This window comes from Ascidiella aspersa, chromosome 5 (assembly GCF_963924565.1).
Source record: "Ascidiella aspersa chromosome 5, kaAscAspe10.2, whole genome shotgun sequence".
NCBI classification, from domain to species: domain Eukaryota; kingdom Metazoa; phylum Chordata; class Ascidiacea; order Phlebobranchia; family Ascidiidae; genus Ascidiella; species Ascidiella aspersa.
In genome coordinates this window covers 6643662-6667321 of record NC_139451.1, presented here as the reverse complement: position 1 = coordinate 6667321, position 23660 = coordinate 6643662, and the positions used below count along the sequence as shown (strand labels likewise).

The 23660-nt window shown below is 38.3% G+C and overlaps 2 protein-coding genes and 1 pseudogene across 5 annotated transcripts; 2 read left to right on the top strand and 1 right to left on the bottom strand.

The window, feature by feature from the left end:
- Positions 1–146: 146 nt before the first annotated feature.
- LOC146141651 (ATP-binding cassette sub-family C member 5-like) lies at positions 147–15067 on the top strand. 4 transcript variants are annotated; one of them, XR_014498746.1, is made up of 6 exons: positions 147–407; positions 626–728; positions 977–1072; positions 1345–1515; positions 2604–2670; positions 13310–13391. XR_014498746.1 is itself a non-coding variant. In XM_083390389.1 (6 exons), the coding sequence occupies exons 2-6, from the start codon at positions 1460–1462 to the stop codon at positions 14487–14489; spliced, it is 591 nt and encodes a 196-aa protein (XP_083246515.1). In that variant the 5' UTR covers positions 857–1072; positions 1345–1459; the 3' UTR covers positions 14490–15067. The 4 variants fall into 4 exon arrangements, 2 of the variants coding, with proteins under 2 accessions (XP_083246516.1, XP_083246515.1); XR_014498745.1 differs by having other exon boundaries at positions 611–728; XM_083390389.1 differs by lacking the exons at positions 147–407; positions 626–728 and adding exons at positions 13870–13956; positions 14261–15067 and having other exon boundaries at positions 857–1072; positions 13310–13461.
- On the top strand, positions 3782–4615 carry LOC146141652 (uncharacterized; annotated as a pseudogene).
- An 808-nt stretch (positions 15068–15875) lies between the features above and the next one.
- Positions 15876–23561, bottom strand: LOC146141650 (uncharacterized). The gene is made up of 13 exons (XM_083390445.1): positions 22732–23561; positions 22174–22418; positions 21504–21729; positions 20408–20648; positions 19607–19764; positions 19152–19233; positions 18772–18928; positions 18537–18690; positions 17587–17734; positions 17324–17488; positions 16913–17080; positions 16460–16690; positions 15876–16022 (listed from the first exon to the last, which is right to left on the bottom strand). The coding sequence occupies exons 1-13, from the start codon at positions 23559–23561 to the stop codon at positions 15876–15878; spliced, it is 2952 nt and encodes a 983-aa protein (XP_083246571.1).
- Between the last annotated feature and the right edge of the window lie 99 nt (positions 23562–23660).

Below are 23660 nucleotides of genomic sequence, written 5' to 3'. Positions count from 1 at the left end.
TATTTCATTATTTTTTTTCATTTGGAAACATTTAAAAATGGTATCGGATGGTTAGGCGATATAGATGCGTAGTTAAAGTTATATTTATTAAAAGTTTATAAAAAGTGTGTAGGCCTATGATATAAACTAGTCGTCAAGAATTTTGATTAGAAAGTGTTAAAACAGAGGTGGGTAATTATTTTTGACAAGGAGCCGCATGACATTAAAAATATCTAATATCTACTTGATTTGAAAACTAAGCTATTGGAATATTTTAGTAATGTAATGATAAACTTAACAGTCGACCAGGACAAGACATTATTCAACAACGAAAAAAAACCGCAAACGTCGCTAATGATAAAAGAAGCGCATATGTTCGGTTCGGTCGGTTGGAAAACTTATAAGGTCTACATCAAAGCGATGGGAGGGTAAGATGATTCTTGTAACTATGTTTTATCGAACAGCTCAACTTAACACAAAAAAGAACTACTAACCAATACTTTGTTTGAGTACATTCAATCGATTAGGCAATAAATTATATTATAACATGAAGGCTACAAACTAAATACTGTGTATTTTGACGACTAAATATAAAGAATTGGAAGCATATTTGTGAACGAAACTTCTTTAGCAATTGTTATTGCAGTTACCTCGTATTATTTGCGTTGTTCTTCTCTGCGTTGCTGCATATTTTTGCCACAAATGCAACTTCATATTGGATTACAATCTGGATTAATCAAGGAGGGATGGTAAGTGGTGCCGGTTAAATGTGCTGTTTTTGTGTTGCGGTAAAGTGGTATATATTCTTTATGAAAGCATGTGACGTAAACGAAAAATGATAACAATACAGTATTTTGGAAAAACCAGGAAGCTAAAATAAAGCTGTGACGAATCTGGACCTCAGTTATTCGATTGTTCCTTTTCCAGGTCTAGCACAAATAAGCTATACCGTCTTGTTGTACACAAAACTTCTTCGAATTTGTTTTCATTAATTTAGTTAAACTGCCTCAATAAAACCGCTGCACAACTGAATGAGACGGATTGTACGAGAGATCCAAACATAGTCACCAACCCACAGCGAGCATTTTACCAGGTATCTATAACTTTTTGATTTCCATCTGTGGACGTGATTGGCATAATCTCACCAAATGGTGCGCTTACTAAGAATTAAAGCAATTCTAAACGTTAGTTTTGTTTCATCTTTTTAATGCCTCGTTTTGCAAATATCAATTTACGTAAAAGTGCTTATTTCAAAACGACAAGCTATATATTCTAGTAAACTTTTAACATGCAATAAAAAATATATAATTTTAATTATAGATAATATGACTAAATAAGTTTACTCGACACAAATTTGCATTCCAGCTTGTTTATGGCTGCCTTCTGCTCGCATCACCTGTTCTGCTGCTCTTCCGCACAGCCACCTTTCCACGCGCTGTGTTGCGCGCCTCATCACTTCTCCACCAGAGGCTTCTGACGAATGCGGAGTCCGATGTCATTATTCGATCAAACACCGATCGGACAACTCCTCAACAGGTGTGAAGCGTGATTGACTCGTTAAGAATTAGTATTAAAAAAATATCTCCAAAAGAATACGGCTCACTTTCGAGACACTGTTTGTTTTTATTATAGCTATAGGAGTTGTACCATTCTACATTTAAAAGGGGTATCGAGCCTAAACAAAACTTGCAATGGAAAAACTGAACAAATCAGTAAAAGGTTGTCTAGCAATAAATCATTGTATAACAAAGATCAGCAAATCGCCTATAGTCTACCGCTGTTTGTTAAGGTGTTTGGCTTACATTTAATATTTTAAATACTATGGATTTCTCTTTCGAAATTAGGCAAGGGCTTAATAAACTAAACTGTTTTAAGAAACGAGTTACTAACTGTTACGTGCTTAATTAGCACTACAAAATTATCACCGGTTGCTAATTACGCCGACTGTAAATTCTAACATTCATTATTAATTTAGCGCCTTTGTTCCTAAATGTAGCGCTAGGAATTAGGTTTTCGCATTTCGAGACATGTATAATTGTATATTAATGTAATATTTTTGTGCGCTCTGGTGTTCGCCGTTAATTGGACTCTAGACATGTTTTTTCCTGTCTCCAAACATTTCTGCAAATCTCACGATCATTTATCGCTTGTTTTCCGGCGCGGTTTAACTTCTCACGAAAAGGTCCGCCCAATGTTATCTTTCCACGAAACGGCCGCCCTGTAAGGCGGGCCTGGGGTTTCCGGGAGCGCGTCGGTTCCCGTGAAAAGGAGTTTTGTTTTAGCGTATATTACGAGCGGATGACCCCTACAGCTCAATAGACGTCTGGGTGTAGCCTTGTGAAATTATCGGGTAAAACATTAAGTGTCATTATGCTCTGTCTGTCGGTTTTTTGTAAGTAATTGTGTGTGTCTAAGTGTCATTATTGTTTGTGGTGTGGTAATATTCTACTCTTGCAACCAATACATCTGTACATTGGGTTTTCTTGTTGTGGTCTTTAATATAAGTTCTCTTTGGTAGGTTATTTAATGCCAGAAAATAAGAACTCACAGCGACTTTACAGGAGGCCTAGGTAATTTTCTAGAATTACTAGTAAAGTCGTAACACTAACATTTCCTTACTCTAGGTTTTCACGTGATATAGACGAGCTGGATACAAGACTATTAACTACTTTAAATTCGATTTTGCAAGCGGTAAGTATATGCTTACAGAGTTATGTCCCGATTTTCATTCATTAGACTTTTTTGTACTTAAACTTTTAGTACTCAAACTTTAGAGTGAAATACTTGTCGTGTTGCAGACTGTGCTGTACATATGTTTGCTTTATAATTCCAAATATACATTAAATGCAACGAAAAAAATCTAAATGCAACGAAATTTTGATGTAAAAATAATAGTCCGGGAGCTAGCAGAGATTTAAATAGCATGTCGAGTAAAAAACGTTTGACTGTTTAGAGCAGGGGCGTGCAACCTTTTGTACTGCCGGGCCAAATATGTGTATTCGGATTGGACCACGGGCCACTTGCATGTCTCGTCGTCTAACTGTTAGTGCAGTGGCCGGAAAACTTTTTGTTGCGGCCCAAAGTACTCTTTTCAGAGCTACTTAAAGGCCATGTATGTGAAACCACTACGAAAACAGTGGCGCATGTTCGGGCTATAATATAAAACCTTATATAAAAAAAGAATATACGCGCGAAGCGCGAAAAATTTGCGTTTACATAGAGTTAAAGTTTGAAAAAAATATAGTTTTACAGGCTCACAATACCACATTTCGCACGTGAGTCTTTCCAAGCTGAGCCAATTTAAAATATTATATGCCACATCAATTAACATGGACCCCCAAAAGGCCGGTCTGAAGTTATGAATTTGGTGCGTTTAGAAAGGGGGGCTGTTGAAAAAAAAACAAAATTTCGGTTTAAATATCATGTCGAGTACATCGATCAAACCTACATTAAATGTTGCGCCACATATCAGTGGTCAATAAATGGCCGATCTTAAGTGCGGGAAATGGTGCAAAAAACCATTTAAGACCAACCTATATGGGGTCACCATGTAACGTTTAAATATCATTTAGAGTACATTAATGAAACTGGGTGAAAATAAACTTTATATTCTACTGTAACAGGAATGGTAAGTCTTAAGTTGAGGTTTTGGTGCAGAATACATTTAAGACCGGGTCAAATGTAGCACATGTACCTTCTCATAAATGCCGATGGAGGGCGCTATGTTTATTTTTGATAGCGTTAAATATAGGAATCAAACACAAGATTTTCCACTATAGACACTCGGGGAGTGCACATCTAAATGGAGAAGGCTAGTACGAGCTATGCGCAAGCGGCAGTAAAAAGCGCAGGGAGTGCGCTGAAAAGGCCAAACTGTCTAAGTTTTAAATCTGAAAGAATGCTTAAACGAGACGAGCAGTTATTGAAAAAGGCTGATTTTCCTATCAGTAAAGTACTTGGAATTGCAGAAATGAAAGGAACACAGGTGGATGTGACCTGCACAAGTCGACAAAACGTCTTAGAATTACAAAGTAAGCTGGCTGGTATCCTACATTAAAAACTTTATGAGAGTGACCTTATCAACGTGGGAATTGGCTGGGTTCCAATACCGTTTCAAAATGACATAATCGCAGAAACATTGAGTCAACATTATGGAGAAGTTAAAAAAATGATACACAAAAAAGACAAGGTTGGATTGCTCTCGGGAATGCGTAAAGCCACTATGAACAAGACAGATTTGTCGGAAAACCCAATTCAAAGCTACATAAGAGTTAATAGCTTTGAATTTTACGTAACTTATTATGGACAACAATTTACTTGCAAGTATTGTGGTGACGCTGGACACAAGCAAGCGAATTGGGAAAGGAAAAATGATTTTCCAGAACTACAAACAAACAATGGCGGAAGAGTGGAAAATGAAAACAGACTGCGCAACCGCTCCAGACTACGCAACCAGCTACTACTGATAAGAAGTTGCCAAGCAATGAAAGAGAAGCGGGGAGAAATAAAACAAACAAGCAGGATACCCCAAGCAACATTGAAATTCCAGAAAACAACTCCGACAACGAAAATGCACTGTCCACATGGTTTTCACTGGGCCCTTCTAGCATTGAACATACGGGTAAACCAATCATGAATAATCATGAAATAGTCCAATAGCTCATGTAAATATAAATTAATCAACTGTAGTTGCGGGATATTTACGGGCCAAAAAATGATAAACCAGCCTTTTTTGACAACTTTTTTGCAGACCTTATCAAAGCTACTGACGGCGACATGGTTGTAGGAGGTGATTTTAATATCATTCTTAATGCGAGTTTGGATAAAAGTTATGGACCCCCGCATACAAACAAAAGATCACAGGCCACTGTGCAGGCTTACATGAATTCACTCGAATTGTATGATGCTTTCCGCCATGTGCATGGGGTAAAAAGAAAGTACTCGAGAATTCAAACAAAACCAATGGCAGCGTCTCGTATAGATTTTTTTCTAACCTCAAAATCACTATTGACCAACATTATAGACACCAACATTGTCACAGGTATCATGCTGACCATAAAATCGTAACGTTGACTTTAAAGCTACCTCCAAATGAACACGGTAAGGGATACTGGAAGTTCAACACGCGCTTGTTAAATACCAAACAATATACTGACCTAATTAAAAAAAAACTATTAACAATTACATAATAACCAAACGGCAAATCACGTCAATCCCCACGTTAGATGGGATGCCCTTAAAGCTGTCCTTCGCGGCGTTTCGATTGAATTTAGTGCTAGATTGAAAATAGAAAACACTGCTCGCCAGAATGAACTGGAGAGAAATATTGAAGCGCTCGAACACGAAATAAGTCGTGCCAACAGCCCTGCTGACCCGAGGCTTGCAGTTAAATTAAAACAATATAAATGTAGATTGGATCAACTATAGTAGAAAACCAAACAAAAGGGGCGATAATTAAAGCAGAGCGCGTTGGGCCGAAAAGGGTGAAAAAAAAACACAAAATATTTTCTTAATTTAGAAAAACGTCATGCGGTTAAAAAATCGATCAACCTCTTAAAATGGGTGACCACGTCTATACAGACCAAAAAGCAATATTAACAGATTTATCACGCTTTTTTGTAGACCTATACAAAAGACGCAATACGAAATGCGTCTAATCACAAATCGACCTGAACCTGTCAAACCTGAACCTTCCGAAATTAAATACTTCCCAGCTAAAAAAGACCGAAAAGCCTATCTCAACGGCCGAAATTAAGTCTGCAATTAACACAATGCCAAAAAATAAGTCACCGGGTCTCGACGGACACTGCCAGTTGAATTTTACCAAACGTTTTGGCCAGATATAAAATATCTGCTTTGCGAAGCTTGGGTCTACACTGAGAATATCGGTCAATTTAGCCAGAGTCAGGCACAAGGTGTCGTGACCTTAATACCGAAACCACAGAACGATCCCTTATTTACAACCAATTACCGTCCTATTTCGTTATTAAACGCTGATTATAAAATAATGTCCAAAGTTATTAACAGCAGAATTAAAACATATATTGAACTCTTGATTAATCAAGGCCAAAATGGTTTTATGAAGGGGAGGTACATAGGCGATAATCTCCGTATCCTTTTTGACATCATGGACTACTGCGGTTTTTATGAAATTCCAGGAGCGGTACTTAGCTTGGACGTTTACAAAGCGTTTGATACAGTAAGTTGGGATTTTATTTATTCTGCGCTAAACGCGTTTGGGAATAAATTAATAAACTGGATAAAATGTTGCTACTCTCGTCCAACTTTGCACACTTTTTTATCAGAAGAGATTATAATAGAACGAGGGGTCAGACAGGGTGATCCCCTATCACCAACACTGTTTTTACTATGTATAGAATGTCTGGCAAAACCTTAAATGGGCAGCTAAATTTTTGGATGTTAACTACACAGCCCCTTGGAAACTTTTAGAACAAAATAAGTTATCTATAATGCAGCTAGAGTGCTGGGTTCGAGGCAACCTGGGAATAAACTCAAAACAAAGCGAAAAAATTGTCCCCCTGCGAACAATACGAAAAATAATATTTTACCTCAGAGCCATAATCCAAATTGTCCATTCAACTAAAATGCGCAGCAGGTCACTGTGGGTGTCAAGGAACGTTAAATTTAAAAGCCAAACATTTTACTTGAAGCCTCTCATCGATGCGGGAATACACGGACACTCAGACTTACTCGATTCGGAGGGAGAATACCTTAAGTATGACCAATTGGCAATAAAATACGACTATAAACCGAATAACGAAGACTTCAAATCCTTCATTGAAACGATTGCTGCCTTACCACCCGAATGGGACCATACTGACGACATTTCGAAAACTAAAGTATGTTTAGGAACTGTTTCAAATATGTGACACTCCCAAGGCTCTTTGCAATAAAATAAAGCAGTATGCATCGGTTCCCCCGGTAAAGCAACAAAAAAATTGGGAGCGGGACTTATGCCTTTCTCCACATAAGTTTGATTTGAAAAGAGCGTAGCTTGGTTTCAATTGTTGAATTATAGACATTACAATACAGTTTTTGCCAACTCCTTGGTCTCTTTTCAAATCAAACTTATGTGGAGAAAGGCATAAGTCCCGCTCCCAATTTTTTTGTTGCTTTACCGGGGGAACCGATGCATACTGCTTTATTTTATTGTAAAGAGCCTTTGGGCTCCTTGGCAAAAACTGTATTGTAATGTCTATAATTCAACAATTGAAACCAAGCTACGCTCTTTTCAAATCAAACTTAACCTACGTGCGATAGCAACAAACGAAGCATTACACTCCTTTGGGAAAACTGACTCCGGCCAATGTGTTTTCTGTCGAAATGCCCCTGAAACTATTTCGCACATATTTTATTATTGTCTTCATGTTGAAAGCTCTTGGGAAGAAATAACATCTTGGATTTCTTCAAAATTTTTAATTTTCTTGCACGACCCTGTAACTCTCCTGTTTGGAACTGGTGTTGACAATGATTTGTTGAATTGCTTATTATTATGTGCGTGCTTCGTTATATACCGTTCTAAGTATGCAAATACATTACCGACGCTTTCCATGTTTGTTTTTATGATCAAGTCTGTAAAACATTCTGAGTATATCATTGCTTTAAATTCAGAAAATCTCGCAATTCATAAAGTTAAGTGGGCTGGCCGTTAGCCCAACCTGTCGCTTTTGATAGGTGCTATTTTTTATCCTCGTCCGTCTTTCTATTACGTTGTTTCAGCGTAATAAAAAAATGTTTCAAGGAATCAAACACAAAAAACAGTCAGATAAATATCATGTACATTCCGATCACTATCTAGTAGTATACATATAATACATAAGTTTATCTGAAGTTATCAATAACCGCATAGTAATTGTCACAAACTGCGTTATACCTGTAAAACTACTTTACAATCCCAAACTTTGCGTTACTCTGCCATCTGTCATTGACCATTGTGACGTGATATTCCTATTGTGACATCTTATGGTGCGACCAGCTGATCTGCAGTAACCTGTTGTTTTGACGTAAATTTGTGGCAAGGCGTGGCGTAGGATTCTACATAAACTAAGCAGAGGAAAACATCCGCAGTTTTTACTGTACCAGTTTTAGGTTTGTCATCACAGAAAAGTAACTTTAGGATATCTGAACTAAAAGTTCGTTACAATTGGGGGCTCGTCCGGGATCTATTCTACTGAACTGTGTTGGCTGTTGACCTAGTTTTATAAGGTGGTGAAGCAAAAAAACGAGATGTAAACGATTGCTGAAGTTGGCAAGCAACTGTGCTTGACTGGAGCCGATTTCGCGAAGTTCATGAAAGAAAAGCAAAGGAAACTCGAGGCGCGAGACAGGGAATAACAGGACGAGTTGGGTAGCTATCTGCTACGCTTTGATCGCTTTGCTGTAACCTGCTGGTGGGATGAGTTAGTGTGGACGAAGCTAAGCGTTAGTGTGGGCGACGCTAAGCGCCCTTCTGCATGATCGAGCATCGGTTGTATACTAAAGAATTCCATACGCTGACGCTGTGGACTACGATCAGCTCAAGCAAGTTTTAGTGAACTGTTACGATTTAAACGAAGAAGTAACCGTAGTAAGTTTCGCAGTTCAAAACCCGAAAAGGGTGAGAGAGTCCTTCCCAGTTTGCGGTGCGTCTCAGAATTACATGCAAAAGTGGGTAAAGCTATCGGGCGCAACTTTCAACTGGGTCGATGTGAGTGAGCTATTCGTCAAAAAGCAATTTCTAAAGTCGTGTCCTAAAGAGTTGTCGACTTACCGAAAGGAACAGCCACCGAAGTCCTTGGAGTCTCTATAGTTATACCCAGTGTTGCTGAGCAGTTCCAGGCGGCACACAACCGTGAGTTGGCCCACGACGTGTGTCAGTGTGAAAATTGTCAAAGGTATAATACTGACAACAGACCTACGAGAAGGTGCTTTATATGCGATAAGATAGGGCATCTAGCCAAGGATTGCAATTCGAGCGCAATGCCGCCGAGGCCGACAAGAATTTTAAACTCGACCACATGCGCACCGAGGAATGTTACACAGGCGGATCACAGGTATAACTTGCCTCTGTCGAAAGGTTTAGTTTGCGATAAAACGGTGACTGTATCAAGAGACCCGGTTGAACAGGCATTCTGGTTGATAGAAAATTTGTTCGAGATGACCAAATTATGAAACCGCTAGTGGTGCCAAAATTTGATGAATGGCCTGTGACGGACAAGACCGAATTCGAAAGGGCACAGAGAGAACACACGTCAATTGTTAAACTAAAGGAGGCAGCGGACGTAGTGGTTAAGAGGGAACAAGCAACCAAATTTGTAGAAGAAGACGGACTGCCTATACGAATATTTCAATACCCGAAACACAGCAGAGGAGAATGGATGAAACAACTTGTTGTGCGAATATAATCTAAAAGAAAGTGTTATTAATGTTGCCCATGATTCCATTATTAACAGGCATATGGGTATTACAAAACATTCGATAGTATCTGGAGGAACTTCTTTTGAAAAGCGATTTTGTCGATCGTGCTACATTTGTCAGAGGACGGCGGAAAAAAGGCAGTGTGATGATGGTCTCTCTGCATCCGGCGAGTTGCTGTGGATCTCATTGACTCTATGCATCCTCCCAGTGAATAGGGACACAGATACATATTTACGTTGGTGGATTACGCGACGCGATACCCGGAGGCGAAAGCGTTGAGGAATAAAAAACGGCTGAAACCGTGGCAGAGGCACTGGTTGATATGTATAGTCGATTGAGAATTCCTGACGAAGTGTTGAGCGACTTAGGGACTCAATTTGTTTCGAAATGTATGCAAGAAGTGAACCGTCTTCTAATGATTAAGCATCTAACGACAGGTCCCTATCAGCCTATGTGTTTATCGGGTTGTAGAAAAATTTAACGGGACTCTAAAGAAAATGCTCAAAAGGCTGTGTTGTGACCAGCCAAAAAATTAAACAGATTTATAGGTGCTTTGTTGTTTGTATATCGCGAAGTTCCTCAAGAATCACCGGGATTTTCACCCATTTAACTACTTTACGGGAGGACGGTTCGCGGTTCAATGACCGTTCTAAAGGAAATGTGCTAACCCAGACACGGATACGAAAGGGAGGTCAAGCTACCAGTATGTTATTGAGCTAGGAAAAAAGATTGAGACGACTCTATCACTGGCCAAAGAAGAGCTCAAGAGAGAGATACAAGAGGTATTATAACAAAAAGGCCAAACCACGACGGATGGAAGTAGGCGATAAAGCTCTACTGCTGCTGAACAAGTTGCTTGTCCAGTGGAATGGCCCATTGGGCCCACACAGTTGTGGAGAAACGAGGACAGTGTGATTATGTTCTGAATGTTAATGGAAAAAATCGTGTTTCCATTCAAACATTTTTAAAAAGTATGTCTCTAGAATGCCTACCACCGGCAACCAAGATATATATCACTGGTCCACCAGGGTTGTACGGCTGTGAGTGAAGATAACACAACCATGATGACGTCATTATAGTCTATCCAGTTTGGCGAAGAGTTGATGGCGAAACAGAGGGGGGAGGCGTTAGCGGTTGCAAATACTTATGTGGACATTTTTAGCGATTAACCGGGGAATGTTGGTTTTCTCGAACATCGTATTCAGCTCAAGGATGATTGTCCGGTGCGGTCGAAACCGGATACCGTTCCTTACCACATGAGGAACGAATTAAAGCGCGAGATCGACGAGATGTTACAACTGGGAATAATACGACGATCCCGCTCAGCATACGCATCGCCTGTGGTTGTCGTGAAGAAAAAATATGGTCGTAATCGGATATGTATCGGCTATAGAAAGTTGAACAATATATCCCTGTTCGATCCGGAACCGATGCTAACAGCTGAAGAGGCTTTCCAAAGACTGTCCAGCAAATACTTACTAAACTGGATCTTACGAAACTGCCCGTTGCTAAGGAGGACATTCACAAAACGGCTTTCGTTACGCACTGCGGTACGTACGAATTTTTTTTAAATGTCATTCGGGGTGGTTAATTCGGGATCAACTTTCGTTCGCGCTATGCGCTCTTTATTGAAAGGACTAAGCGACGTTGAATGCTATATTGACGAACAAATTAATGTATAAAGAGATAAAATGAATAATATTGCTATTAATATTCAAAATTAACATTTTAAACAGGTTACCAGTCAAACGAATATATAATGTTCAAATAAAATTATGTTATATCATGGCATGTTGATCAGACAGATTTCTTCTTTTTGTATTTGTTCAGATTCTCCTTAATTGGCATTTCATTCCTCTTTCTTTACCATGACAATAAAGTTATGTATATGTGTAATCGTTCTTAACACATTTTTTCATCAAAAGAACGGCAAAAAAACAACAACATTCCAGTTTATGGGGAAATCTGAATTAATACAAAAATAAACATAGCGCCCTCTATCGGCATTTATGAGAAGGTACATGAGCTACATTTGACCCGGTCTTAAATGTATTTTGCACCAAAACCTTAACTTAAGACTTACCATTCCTGTTACAGTAGGATCTAAAGTTTCTTTTCACCCAGTTTCATTAATGTACTCGAGATGATATTTAAACGTGACATGGTGACCCCATGAAGGGTGTTCTTAAATGGGTTTTGCACCATTTCCCGCACTTAAGAGGGCCATTTATTGAACACTGATATGTGGCGCAACATTTAATGTAGGTTTGATCAATGTATTCGACATGATATTTAAACCGAATTTTTTTTTTTTTAGCAGACTCCCCCCTAGGGGGCGCCAAGGAATTCTAAGGGGGGCGCGAGCTCGACTTCAATATTTTAACTTTTTGCAGTGATTTTCATGGTTTTGTTTGGCTTAGGCATAATTCCTACATACAAACTCTGGTTTTTGCCAACTTTAACATTTAAACTGCAAAAAATTTCGCGCTGCGCGCAAATCTTCTAATTCCCTTTTAGAAAATCCACGGTATCACCGCCCTATTAGATTAACTTATAGATCAGGGGTGGGCAACTTCTTTAGTCGGCGGGCCGGATTTCAGAATCGATACATTAATCGTATTGCCATAGCCTGCATGTTTTGTCCACAAACACGTTAACACTTTCATTGCACAGCAAACATACTGCTTTCTTGTCGAATTGATTGAAATCCGTGTTAAGTTTGCGACACTCTTTGTCAACTTTACGTTTCATGGCAAAATCCGAAAATATTGATGTAGGCGAAATTCTAAATCTAATTTGGGAACACACAACAAAGACCCAAAAAGTAAGAATATCTAAGCAGAAAAATCAATAGTACCATAGTATTAACACCAACGACATAATAAAGCCAAATAGGCCTACGCAGTAATATACCCACGAGTCACGACACAATAAAAACTTCGTCTGAATAACCGTAGGAAGAGCGTATGAGAAGATTAGGGCCCGGCATTGGCCGTTTTGGTGTCAAATTTTCGGCCTAGTTTGAAGGGCGCCGTCAGGGCGCGGCTGTTTTGGCACCTGTTTTTTGGCCCTGTTCCGGGTTAGGTGGGCAATGGGCGGGGTTAGAAAATGGGTTAGGGTTGGTTAGTGTTGTAGACCACCTGATTCTGGTCATTTAGGTCTTGTAATAAGACTATTAGGTATTAGTCCTATTTTTGCCCTACTCCAAGGTTGATGTTGTTCTTATTTCGATTTTACGGCTGAAGCCCTCTAATTTTACCCAAAAATTAATAACTGAAGAATAACTAAGAATCACTGTTATTTGACTTAGTAAGCAAGTAGTGGGGGATTGCGGCAGACTGTTGCCGCGGGCCACATTATTATGTAAAACCAGAAACTGTCTGCGGGCCGCCGTATGTTGCCCGCGCCTGATATAGATAAACGATAAAAGCCTTTCGGACTATTTTTCATCCATATTTTATATATGATAACAGGCTATAGCATCAGGGGGAGTCGAACTTTTTTTGCGCGAAACTATATTGTTTTTGCAATATTGCCGTTGTATTGTGTGTCGTTACATCTTTTGAAACACGATAACGCAATGTTTAATATTTGCGCTTGACATTTTTTGCGCTCGACATCATAACTCTTGCAACTGTGGAGTAAATGCCCTCGCAACACGTTTGTCAAAATCAGCTCGATAAAATCAATGTGTCGAGCTCGCGCAATTTGTTGTGTGCCCAATGCGAAACGCCTGTTCGGTTGCAGTTTAGCCAATTCGACTAAATAAAAGGGGAGGGGGGGGCGCGGCTGAAAAAAGGTTAAGAACCAATGCTCTAAATAGTCAAACCTTTTGTACTCGACATGCTATTTAAATCTCTGCTAGGTTAAATGTTTTTTTTTACCAAGCATATTCGTCTTGTCATTTTCTCAGTTTTGCCTCACGATAATGTCGCTCACCACCATCAGCTTGATATTACCCCCCTTTCTCATTGCTTGTGTCTTCTTCATTATTTTCTTCTACTTCCTTTTCGCCTCATACAAAAGCGGAGTCCGGGAGTTCAAGAGATTTGCCAACGTTCTCAGGTAGAACAAAATCTTGTTTTTGATTTCATGAATATTCAAAAATTACCCAATACCCGTTCTACCTTTGTTATTTAATTTAAATCGACTTCAGAACCAGTTTATATGACTGGATGCTGAATTTCCTGATTACTTTTTATAATATTTTTTTGTTGAATGGAACACCTTGAAATGTATCAATACTGTAGCTTTATTTTTCTTTAAACCAATTAGTACGCCATTTTAGTATATACTGTTGGTAAATACTCAAATTAAAAAAAAAGTTTATTTTGTGATGCGCTTTCATCGCTTGTTTATCTAGTTTTTACGAGATGTTGCTATATGCTATTTACTCGATTCTATTATTTTATCTAAGCGTTGTTTTAAGTTTAATTATTCAACATTAAACCTTACCAATATTTAACTTCGCAGGTCACCTTTGCTATCTCACATCGCGGCAACCACCCATGGATTACAATCAATTCATGCATATCAAAAAGAGGAAGAATTTCTACAAACGTAAATCCGTTGTGAAGTTTTGGATGTTATAAAATTAATATTCTGTTTTATTTCAAAAATCTTATTCTAAAGTAATTAAGACACCTCACATTTAATTATCAATGAACAAAATTGCGTAAATTAATTTACCGGGATCAAACGGTATGGATTGGTAATTGATCATTAAGCGCATATCACTTAGGTATTTGTGTGACAATTTGTAGGCTCATGCGAATTGTAACACAACGGAGTCTAGTGTCCCTAAAAACCTAAATTTTAAAAACTACCTTTTTATCTATTTTTAAAAAAATTGTAAAATTTTTAGATTTTCAAAACATATCGACAAGCACTCCGTTCCTTTCACCGCTCACATGAACTCGGTGCAATGGGTTGTTGTTCGGTTTGACGCCATATCTGGTGGCGTAAACGTCTGTGTTGCCACGATAGTCGTCATCGCCAAGTCCTATCCTCAGATATTCGGTGTCGTTGGTGGAGCCGCGTCGGCTGGTTTGGCACTCATGTTTGCCATTCAGGTTTCATTTAAACGCGTCTAATATCGGTGGATATAGTGGTCGCAACATTATTTGTTTCGTTGCAGAGATTTAAAGTTTCACCGCGTCCCTCTAGTTTTACAATTTTAATTTACCTGAGAGTATCCCTTTTTTTACTTTGTCTGGGTTAAAATAGAAACAAGTATTAACATTGTGTCATTTCGACCATATATCAATCTAAAAAAAGTTCCGTTTCATCTGTCCTGGGAAAATATATATAAAGTCGGAATATCTAAATTTGAAAACCTGCTGAATCGTGGTTGTTTAAGTCTAATTTTATAATATTATTTCAGATTAGTAATTTTCGCGGTTACCTCGTGTTTGGTATTGATTTTTTACTAGGTCTGGTTCGTATTTCGTTTCGTTTAAAATATGGGTTAATGGCCGATGTAGTAACCTGGATATGTTTTCTTGCGTCTGCCGATAGAACTACTAAAGTTCGCGATCCACAGGTGACCGAAAACTCAATTGTTACTGATATTTAAAGATGTTTCAAAACAATACTTTTTATTAACCCATTTTTTATAGCTATAGCCAGTTTGGTATAGATCCAATATAATTTTTTAGCTTATTCAATCTAATACATACCTTAAATTTGGATATTTATTTTGGGGTTTGTATTATTTTCAAATAAAAATGTTTTTTATGCTTGTTTCTTTTACTTGATAAGTTTACAGGATTTGCTGAGGCGTTTGCCCAGTTAAATAGTATTTACCAGTTTATTTGTGACTGGTAAAAAAATAATTACACCTACAATAACCATGATAATGTACGAAGTCTACCTGCTTTTTTCTACCAAAGATTTCAATTCTTTTTCTCCGTAAATTCACATTAGTTTTTGCATTTGGTTAAAACAGTGAGTGTATAAACATGAAAAATTAACGTATTTAAGCTTGTTGTAACCAATCATCTAAATCAAACTTTGATGTGATTTGCGCACAATTCTATATGACTTGACTGACATTTCTAAAAAAACAGCAGAGGAAAAAAGTTTTCACTATTAAGCTAAATAAAGTAAATGAATCTTGATTGGTCAAACTATTAGTAATAATCCAAAAGATGCACATTGCAAAAAGGAGGAATTACGCGCTTGGCTGGCATTTAGTGACTGCGTGCTAACTTTTGGAAAATGCAAATTGCATTATTTTTCGGTGCATTTTCTGCACTCGTATTTAAACTGCCGGAATTTAGATGATTCACATTAATCATCAATTAAAATAATTCCCTCTAAAAAAATTATGACGTAATGAAAGTGTTGTTAAACGACAATAGTCAAATTAAAAAAAAATGCACAACTTGTTTCAATAGCAAATTATATTTTGGCACAATTTAAACAAAATGTTTAAAATGAATAAAAAACACGGAAAGGAACCCGACATGAAACTCGCGCTAATTGATATTGCCGCTAGTGGCGCTCGCTAGCATCTGCCAGAACTTTTTCCAAGCTTTGTCGCCACCCAGCGGCACCGCTATCCCGGGATTTATTGAGAATAAAGTCGCGAGATTTTCAATCACGTCCGGGTCGTATGAAATATCCTGGAATTAAGTAGCGTGAAACTTGAGCACATGAGGTTTTTGTATAATGTGACAGAGTATGCAACTAAAAATTAAAAAACGAAATCATCTGAAACATGAATTTATCCCAAACGGCTCGGCAGCGATCTGCTTGCGTTTTTTGCCGCAGAACTTTCTCACATTTCTGTGATTTATATTTCCTAACATCCAATAGCCTTTGTTTATTTTGCAAGGGTTGCAAAAGAATTATATTTAACTATTTGTCTTGATTTTAGTGAAAATATAAAAAAAAACATTATTTGTGTTTTTACGTTATTTTAAAGGCAACATGTTGTTCTTAACTTTATCCAAAATTAAAAAACATGTTTTGAAAATAGTTTACCTTTATTGACTAAGCTTCAAATTTCCCATTTGTAACACATCTCTTGTTAAGTCACAATACACAACAATTGTCTCACCTCTATGACAACAGGAATGATGACGCCCTTGTCCCTCGTGGTGTTTGACCTTGCCAAGGCCACCGACACCTCGTATTTGCACCAATCAGATCGCGCGAAGGCACGTGACACGATGAAGATGACGTGACGCGACGCCGATATTTTTTCGACGATATTATCGGCGATATTTACTCCGACCTGGAAATCGCGCTCGTGAAAGCACAGCGCCCTCCCGTGGTTCTCCTCCAGTTCCTAATATAATATTATTTTTTCAACTGGAGAGCGATATTAAATTGCTAACTTTGGTGAAGTTTAATTGAAATAAACTTAAAATAAGCTAGTAAAAAAATGACCAATTTAACTTCTTTTGTGACGTCATTGCCATCAGCTTTGCAGTGAGATAACGACGTCATACCCCGATTAACTGAATGGCGAATACGTCATTAGCTTTGCAGTAAGATAATGACGTCATACCCCGATTAGCTGAAAGGCGAATACGTCATCAGATTTGCAGTAGGACACAAAAGCGTGGTACTGGTATCGATCCGGGGGCTTTCCCAGCTTCTTTATTCTTTCGTCTTCTTGATTTTGGCGCCAAAGTAAATCCTGGAGCACCAACTCGTCACGTGACGCGATCGCGCGCTGGAAGACAATGGTAGGTATTATGACGTGAATAGAGGTGCGCCACTATAGAATTTATTTCAGGTGCTGCGTTTTGTTAATACAACATACGACACATAAAAGCTTAAAATATTTATCGGCAACAAGTTTAAGGTATTTTTATTGCTAAAACCGAAAGAACTTGGAGTTCACCTTTTACCTTTTCAAACAATTGGAAGCAATTGCCATTAAGTTGAAGAAACATAAAACCAGTTTGAATCTCACCTTCCTGACTCTCCAGCTGACAATTACCACAACGAGAAACAGAACTAAAGTTCCACAAACTGCCGCAACCACAAGCCTTCTCATATCCGCTGGGGGGCAGTATTCAGCCTCTTCCATTTTAAACAAAACGAGAGAAGACCCTGACGACCCGGAACAAGTCACGTTCTAATAAAAACAAAACGTGAATACACTGCGACGTAATAAAGCAAATACACTTTGTCGTCATAAAACAAAATGATGGGATTTCCCTACAATGACGTCACCTTTAGGTTTTTGTTGTTCTCCGTGCGATTGTTCGAGTTCAACCAAACAATGAAACTCCGCAACTGGCAGTTGCACTCGAGGGGGTTTCCCACCAGCGATACGTGGTTGATCCGCGTGAAAAATGTGACATCATCAATCGTAAACGTTCTGCAACATCATCAATTACGTGAAGATGTTTTTTGTGACTAACTAAATCAGAGTGGTCCAAGGTTGACTTCATCGCGGGCCACAATATTTATTGCATATTCTTTGCGGGCCACACAAAGTAGGCTACATGTGTGCCAGGAGCGGATCAATGATTTCCGTTTGGCCGGGGCGCAAAAAAAAAAAAATGACGTCACAAAATAACTTTGAAAGAAATATAAGCTCAAGAAACTTGCTTCTATCGTCCAAGTTGTGCGCAAACGAAATGGAATATTATGAGACTCGGGAAAATGGTGCGCGCGAAGCGAGACGGGAATGCGAACATTTTTTGCACAATTCAAAAATGTGCACGCCAAAATGTGCAAGAAATGTGCGCACATTTTAAACTGCCTTCAAAAGAACTGTCTTTAAAAAATATGCGCACATTTTTAGGTTAGAGTTAGAGTTAGTTAGGATTAGACTTAGAGTACAGAGTTTAGTTAAATCTTGCTCTTGCTCTTGCTCTTGCTCTTGCTTTCTTCGAATAAACCCTCAATGGTACGCATTGCAATAATTCAACAGTGCTTCGCGGGCCACGCACAATGGTGTCCACATGTGGCCCACGGGCCTGGGTTTGGACCACCCTGAACTAAATGTTGGTTTGATTACTGACTAGTTAACTAATTTTATCATAATTATAATTTTTGGAGCAAAAATAAAATATTTCTCTAAGATGAGTTTTGAGTCTTATTTAAAATAACAATATTTTGTTTTCAGACAAAACTCTTATTTTCTTAAAAGCATTAAAAAAGAAACATTTTCTCACTTGAAATTATTCCAACGAATATCCAGGTTCTCAAGCGCGGGAAGAAACCACGTCATGTTGCGTGACGTAATCAATGACGTCATGCTGTTTCTGGAAACGCGTAAGTCGCGAAGCGTTGGAGGAAGTTTAAGCGGAAGTGACGTCAAGCGGTTACCTAGTTGATAATGTCACACGAAAAAGTTTGGATTGTTTGTTTTATGGGCAAAACTTCAAACTGTTACATTAAATCTCTCACCCGTCAAATCTAGTGACGTCAGTCGACTGAGGTTACGTAGGTCGATGACGTCAATGGTTAAGTTGAGGTTAAGTAAGGTTAGTGACCTCCAGTACGAGCTGCGAGGAATGTATGGCGGCTTCGTGATGTCATAGTCCGGTGTTCGCGTCTTGGTTGTCTGAAAAATCAAAGTAAAAACAAAATAACAACTTACTTTCAGATAAATAGATTATCAAAATATTTACAAAATAAATTAAAGTGTTTTTTTTTATAGTTTCACACCATTTGATCCTGTGTCTGTCTTGTAATCAGTTTGTTAATATTGTTGTTATTATTCTGATCATTGTAAAAAATATATTTTATGTTTTTATGTAGTTGCTGTATTTTTCTTAACCTCTTACCATTTGAGTGTGCAGTGAGCAATCCAGAAAAGCCAAACTTCTGTTCCATTCGCACTTTTCGGGAATACATTGGTAGTGGTAGCTGCATACATACGTGATATTAATGCTACTTATTTATACAATAAATACAGCTGCTGCAAAACCTACAACCAATCTTGTCAGGTTCAATTAAGACACCATCTATAAATACTAAGTAATACTGCTGTGAAGCTAATGTGTTGTGACGTAGTAAGGTACTGTGACGTCGTGATTATACTACTGTCACCTAGTAAGGAAATTATTGCGTAGTATTTTGTGATGACGTAGTAAGGCAATGGTGATCTAGTAATATTTAAATGCGACGTAAATAACGTTGCTGTGACGAAGCAATGGTATTGTGGCATAAAAATGGTGTTTTACGTAGTAATAGTGCTATGACGTAAAGGTAGTTATGACGTAGTAGTAGTACTACTGACTCGAAAAGCCCGGTGAGTTGAGTGATGGGGCGTTTCCTTGCAATTGTGGGCGTGGCACATCTCGGCACCTCGTGGAATTCATCGAGAATATTACCTCTTCGTGTTCTCAACACATCATGGAAATAAATCACCAGGGACTGGATCGAACAATCGCAACGCTGAAATAAAATAACTCCAACAGAAACTTCATTGTGGTAAGTAAACAATTCGTCACGATTTAACCAAATATGGCACGGCTGTAGATCCATATAAATATTATATATAACAGGGGTTGTGTAAATGTTAGAAATAAAACCCTGCTAAGTTCTATTGATTTGTGAGATGTTTTCAATAATTGTCGTTCTGTATTTGTGTAATAAATTTATAAACCTTTTTTATTTTTAACGATTTGGTCGCGATTCAAAATTGTGTGGCCGTTCAATTTAATTTTTTTGGCCGACGACCGCAGTAGTTTATGTGGTTAGATTTATTAAGATTGGTTCTGAGCGAGATTGCTTCGAACATTAGGAAAAATTGCAGAAGCTATACGAAGATATGGCTTGTAATTATTAAATTCGAACTCATTTATGCTAATAATTTATGAGTTGTTCTCTTAATAATCAGTGACCATAATTAGACACCTAAGCTTGGAACTTCTCTAACGCTTAACATTTTTAGGTCGCCGCAAAAAAAGGTTGAGAAACAATAAAGGCGAAGCGTTAAATTGTCAATCTGCATCGAACTTATTTCTAAGAATATAATGAAGTAATCAAAACCCTTTTCAAACCATATATTTCTGACACAACAGCTAGATTTACTAACCAGCGGGTTGCCTTGGAGACCGACCCACTTTAGTGACGTCATCGGCAACAGTTGATAATTGTAGATCATTGTGATGTCATTATCGGTAAGGAATAGCTTTCTTAGGTTGACCAATCGGTTTAAAGTTGGTTGTACCGACGCCGATATCTCCTTTATTCGATTGTGACGTAATGAAAGAACTTCGAGCGACGCGGGTAATTCCCGGGGAAAGTCGGCGATCGAATTGTGGTCGAGGAAAAGTCTGGAAGGAATTTGTTGGTCAAATAAAAGTGGAATTGCTTGAACTGAGAATTAAATACACTCAGGTGTTGTTTGTTTGTATGGATACAAGATTTGCATTCACATTAATTGAAGATGATAAAAGCTCGTATTTAAAGTATTATTCAAGATGATGTCGATTTATTCGATCTTTTTGGCTTTGCAATTCATTGTCAGGATAAACGATTTTAGTAATAAGTGGGAGTTTGTAGGTTAGATACTATTCACAAAACCAGAGAATACCGTTAATTTTCCATTAAAGTGCCTAATTTATTTTCGTTTAAATGTTTAAAGTCATAAAAATTATATGCCTTTTAATATCTCTGGGTAAACTTTCGCGAAAAATATTAAATAATAAAAAATTGGTGTTTTTTTGCATTCTGTTTTTTTTTAAAGAATTAATTTTTTTTTAATGAACCACATTTGAAGATGCTTTAATCAAAATTTACTACAACATTTGATTTTAATCAGCCAAATAAAATTGTTCGCCCGCAAGCAGTTGGTCTCACTAATGAAATTTAAAAAATATTTACCAAAATAAAATATACCCTTTATCTGATGTATAACTAGGGATGAATGCTACTGAGTAGTGATTCAATCTTGGTAGAATATACTTTTTACAGCTGGAAGTAATTTGACATCTTATTACTAAAGATATTTTTTGTCTAATAAACAGGTAAAAGATGTATTTCAACTTTTAATTGCATCTGTTCTGCTTGTTTGAGCATAGTGATGACGTCATTTGATATCGGATCGGATCGCGATACATTTTGCTCAAAATATCGGTATCGCAATTGAAAACGGAGTATCGTTATTTACAACATTTAAACAGACTCACAGTAACATTTGATTTTGATTGACGAACGCGTCATCCGGGACCCACGTGATGTTACGGTTGAATGAAACTTCGTAACGCTTTACTGACACCGGCGGGCTCGGCGGGAAAGCCTCCATGCCATTGTTGACGCAATAAAGGTCTGTGACGTTGAACACGCAGGTCGGCTCTGATTGGCTGAGATTTCGCTGGTAGGCGTACAGCTTGGAAACATCTCCTAAACTGAAACCTGGCGACATTTTAAAGGTAAATAAATTAACTAAAATTTAAATACAATTTTGTTCATAGAATAAAAAACAGCATAAAGGATATTTTTAAGTGCTTTGCTTTATTTAATTAAAACCTCTAAAATATTAGAGTGAAATTTTAGTTTTATAACATTTCGAGATATCGACCAAACTACATTACTCCTTAACCCTATTGTATAAGAGCGCATATCCGGCTTGTAATATTAGAATCGATATTTTTTACCTAATTGCGCTTTAATTTTGCAAGAAATTTAATTTTACTTTTTTTGGTAAACAATGCCCCAAAATGGCGTTTTTATTATATTTTTCTTTAGTCAATAGATCAAAAATGTCGACTTAACTACATCATTAAACATATTGTACAACAGCGCATCGAGGGCTTTTAGTACAATCGATTGCCCCGAAATGGCGTCCAAACAGCTTACCTCCTTGTAGCATCTTGCACCTTTCCTTTAGTAGTTGAGTTTGTGAAAGAAGTTTATGTTCGGTGAGCCAGACCAGGAACTTGAGAAACTGTTTGTTGCACACCCAAGGATTCGCATCAACATTGAACGAGTTACAATTGGCGCAGTAATCGTATTCCGACGCTGATCGTATAGTCTCAATACGATTGTTGTTCACACTCACCGTTCGCACAGTGGGGGAAACACCAGACGGCAGGTTAAGCAATCTGCACAATTTATTAATTTTTTTATATCGGGTAAAAATTGAAAGCCGATATTTTGTGATCGTATCGCTACTTGTTCAATACCAGGAGGTCATCATTGCCAAGTTTAGCCAAGATTTTTTATTTGTCACGCTATGACGTAATTTGGTATCGGATCGCGATACTTTTTCCCAAAATATCGCTATCGAAAAGTGTCATACTTTCATAGTATCTCATGTCAAAGTGTTAGTTTGTAAACTTATTTTAGTGAAATTATCATTTTCCTATGTGGGAAAGCCCCTTCGCCCACCTGTTAAGGGAAAGCCACTTTACCCACCTGCTATGGAAAAGTCCCTTCACCCACTTGTTGAGGGAAAGCCCCTTCACCCACCTGTTGTGTGTAATGGAGAGTCTGTCGAGTTTTACAAGGCGCACAAAGGTCAAGGGGTCAATGTACTCCACTTTATTGTAATTCAACTCTAGACTCAGTAGGGAAGGGGGGAAGTCCATGGGGATTCCTCGCAGCTCGTTGTGGGAAATCCCCAGATGCGAGAGGTTTGTAAGCCTTTCCCACTGGATGTCGCTGGCGAGCTGGATTTTGTTGTAGTTTAGTCTCAAGTTTTTAAGCTGGGGGGGCAAGTTGGGGGGTACACGATTCAAATTGTTGGCCAACAGGTCAAGGGTGCACAGTGACGTCATTTGGTCGAACCTGACGTCAGCGTTCACGTCACAATAGGATAGCTTTAGCGTGGTGACGTTTAGGTTTGCGGGAATTCTTTGAAGCGGAACCTTGCATTTGTGGATCCAGATTATGGTCAGTCGAGCGAAACGGAACACGTGACTGCCGATTATCGAGAAGTTTCCTCCCTGGATTTTGAGGATCTTTAAGTTTCGCGGCCACGTCATCGCTGCTGAAGTAGCGAGTTGAGTCATCGGAACTTTGTTCAACGACATCGTCCTTATTGTTTGGGGGAGACATCCAGGGTATTTCCCGCCCGTGTAATATAGTTTCGTCACATTGAGCGAAGGTCTGACGTCACAGTGGTTGGGAGAGTGCGGGTGGTCGGGGGAGGCCACAAAGCGATGGAGTCCTTTTGTTTGTCGGAACCTCACTTTCCTGCAGGAATCTCCAATAAACAAATAGCGACATCTGGTGGTAGCTCTCATTGTGGCTCTATAACCACTAGGTAACGGCAGTTAGTTTTTAGTTCACATGAAAGAAAATGCAATTGGAATTGCCTAAATTAAGAAATACAACTTTAAAAC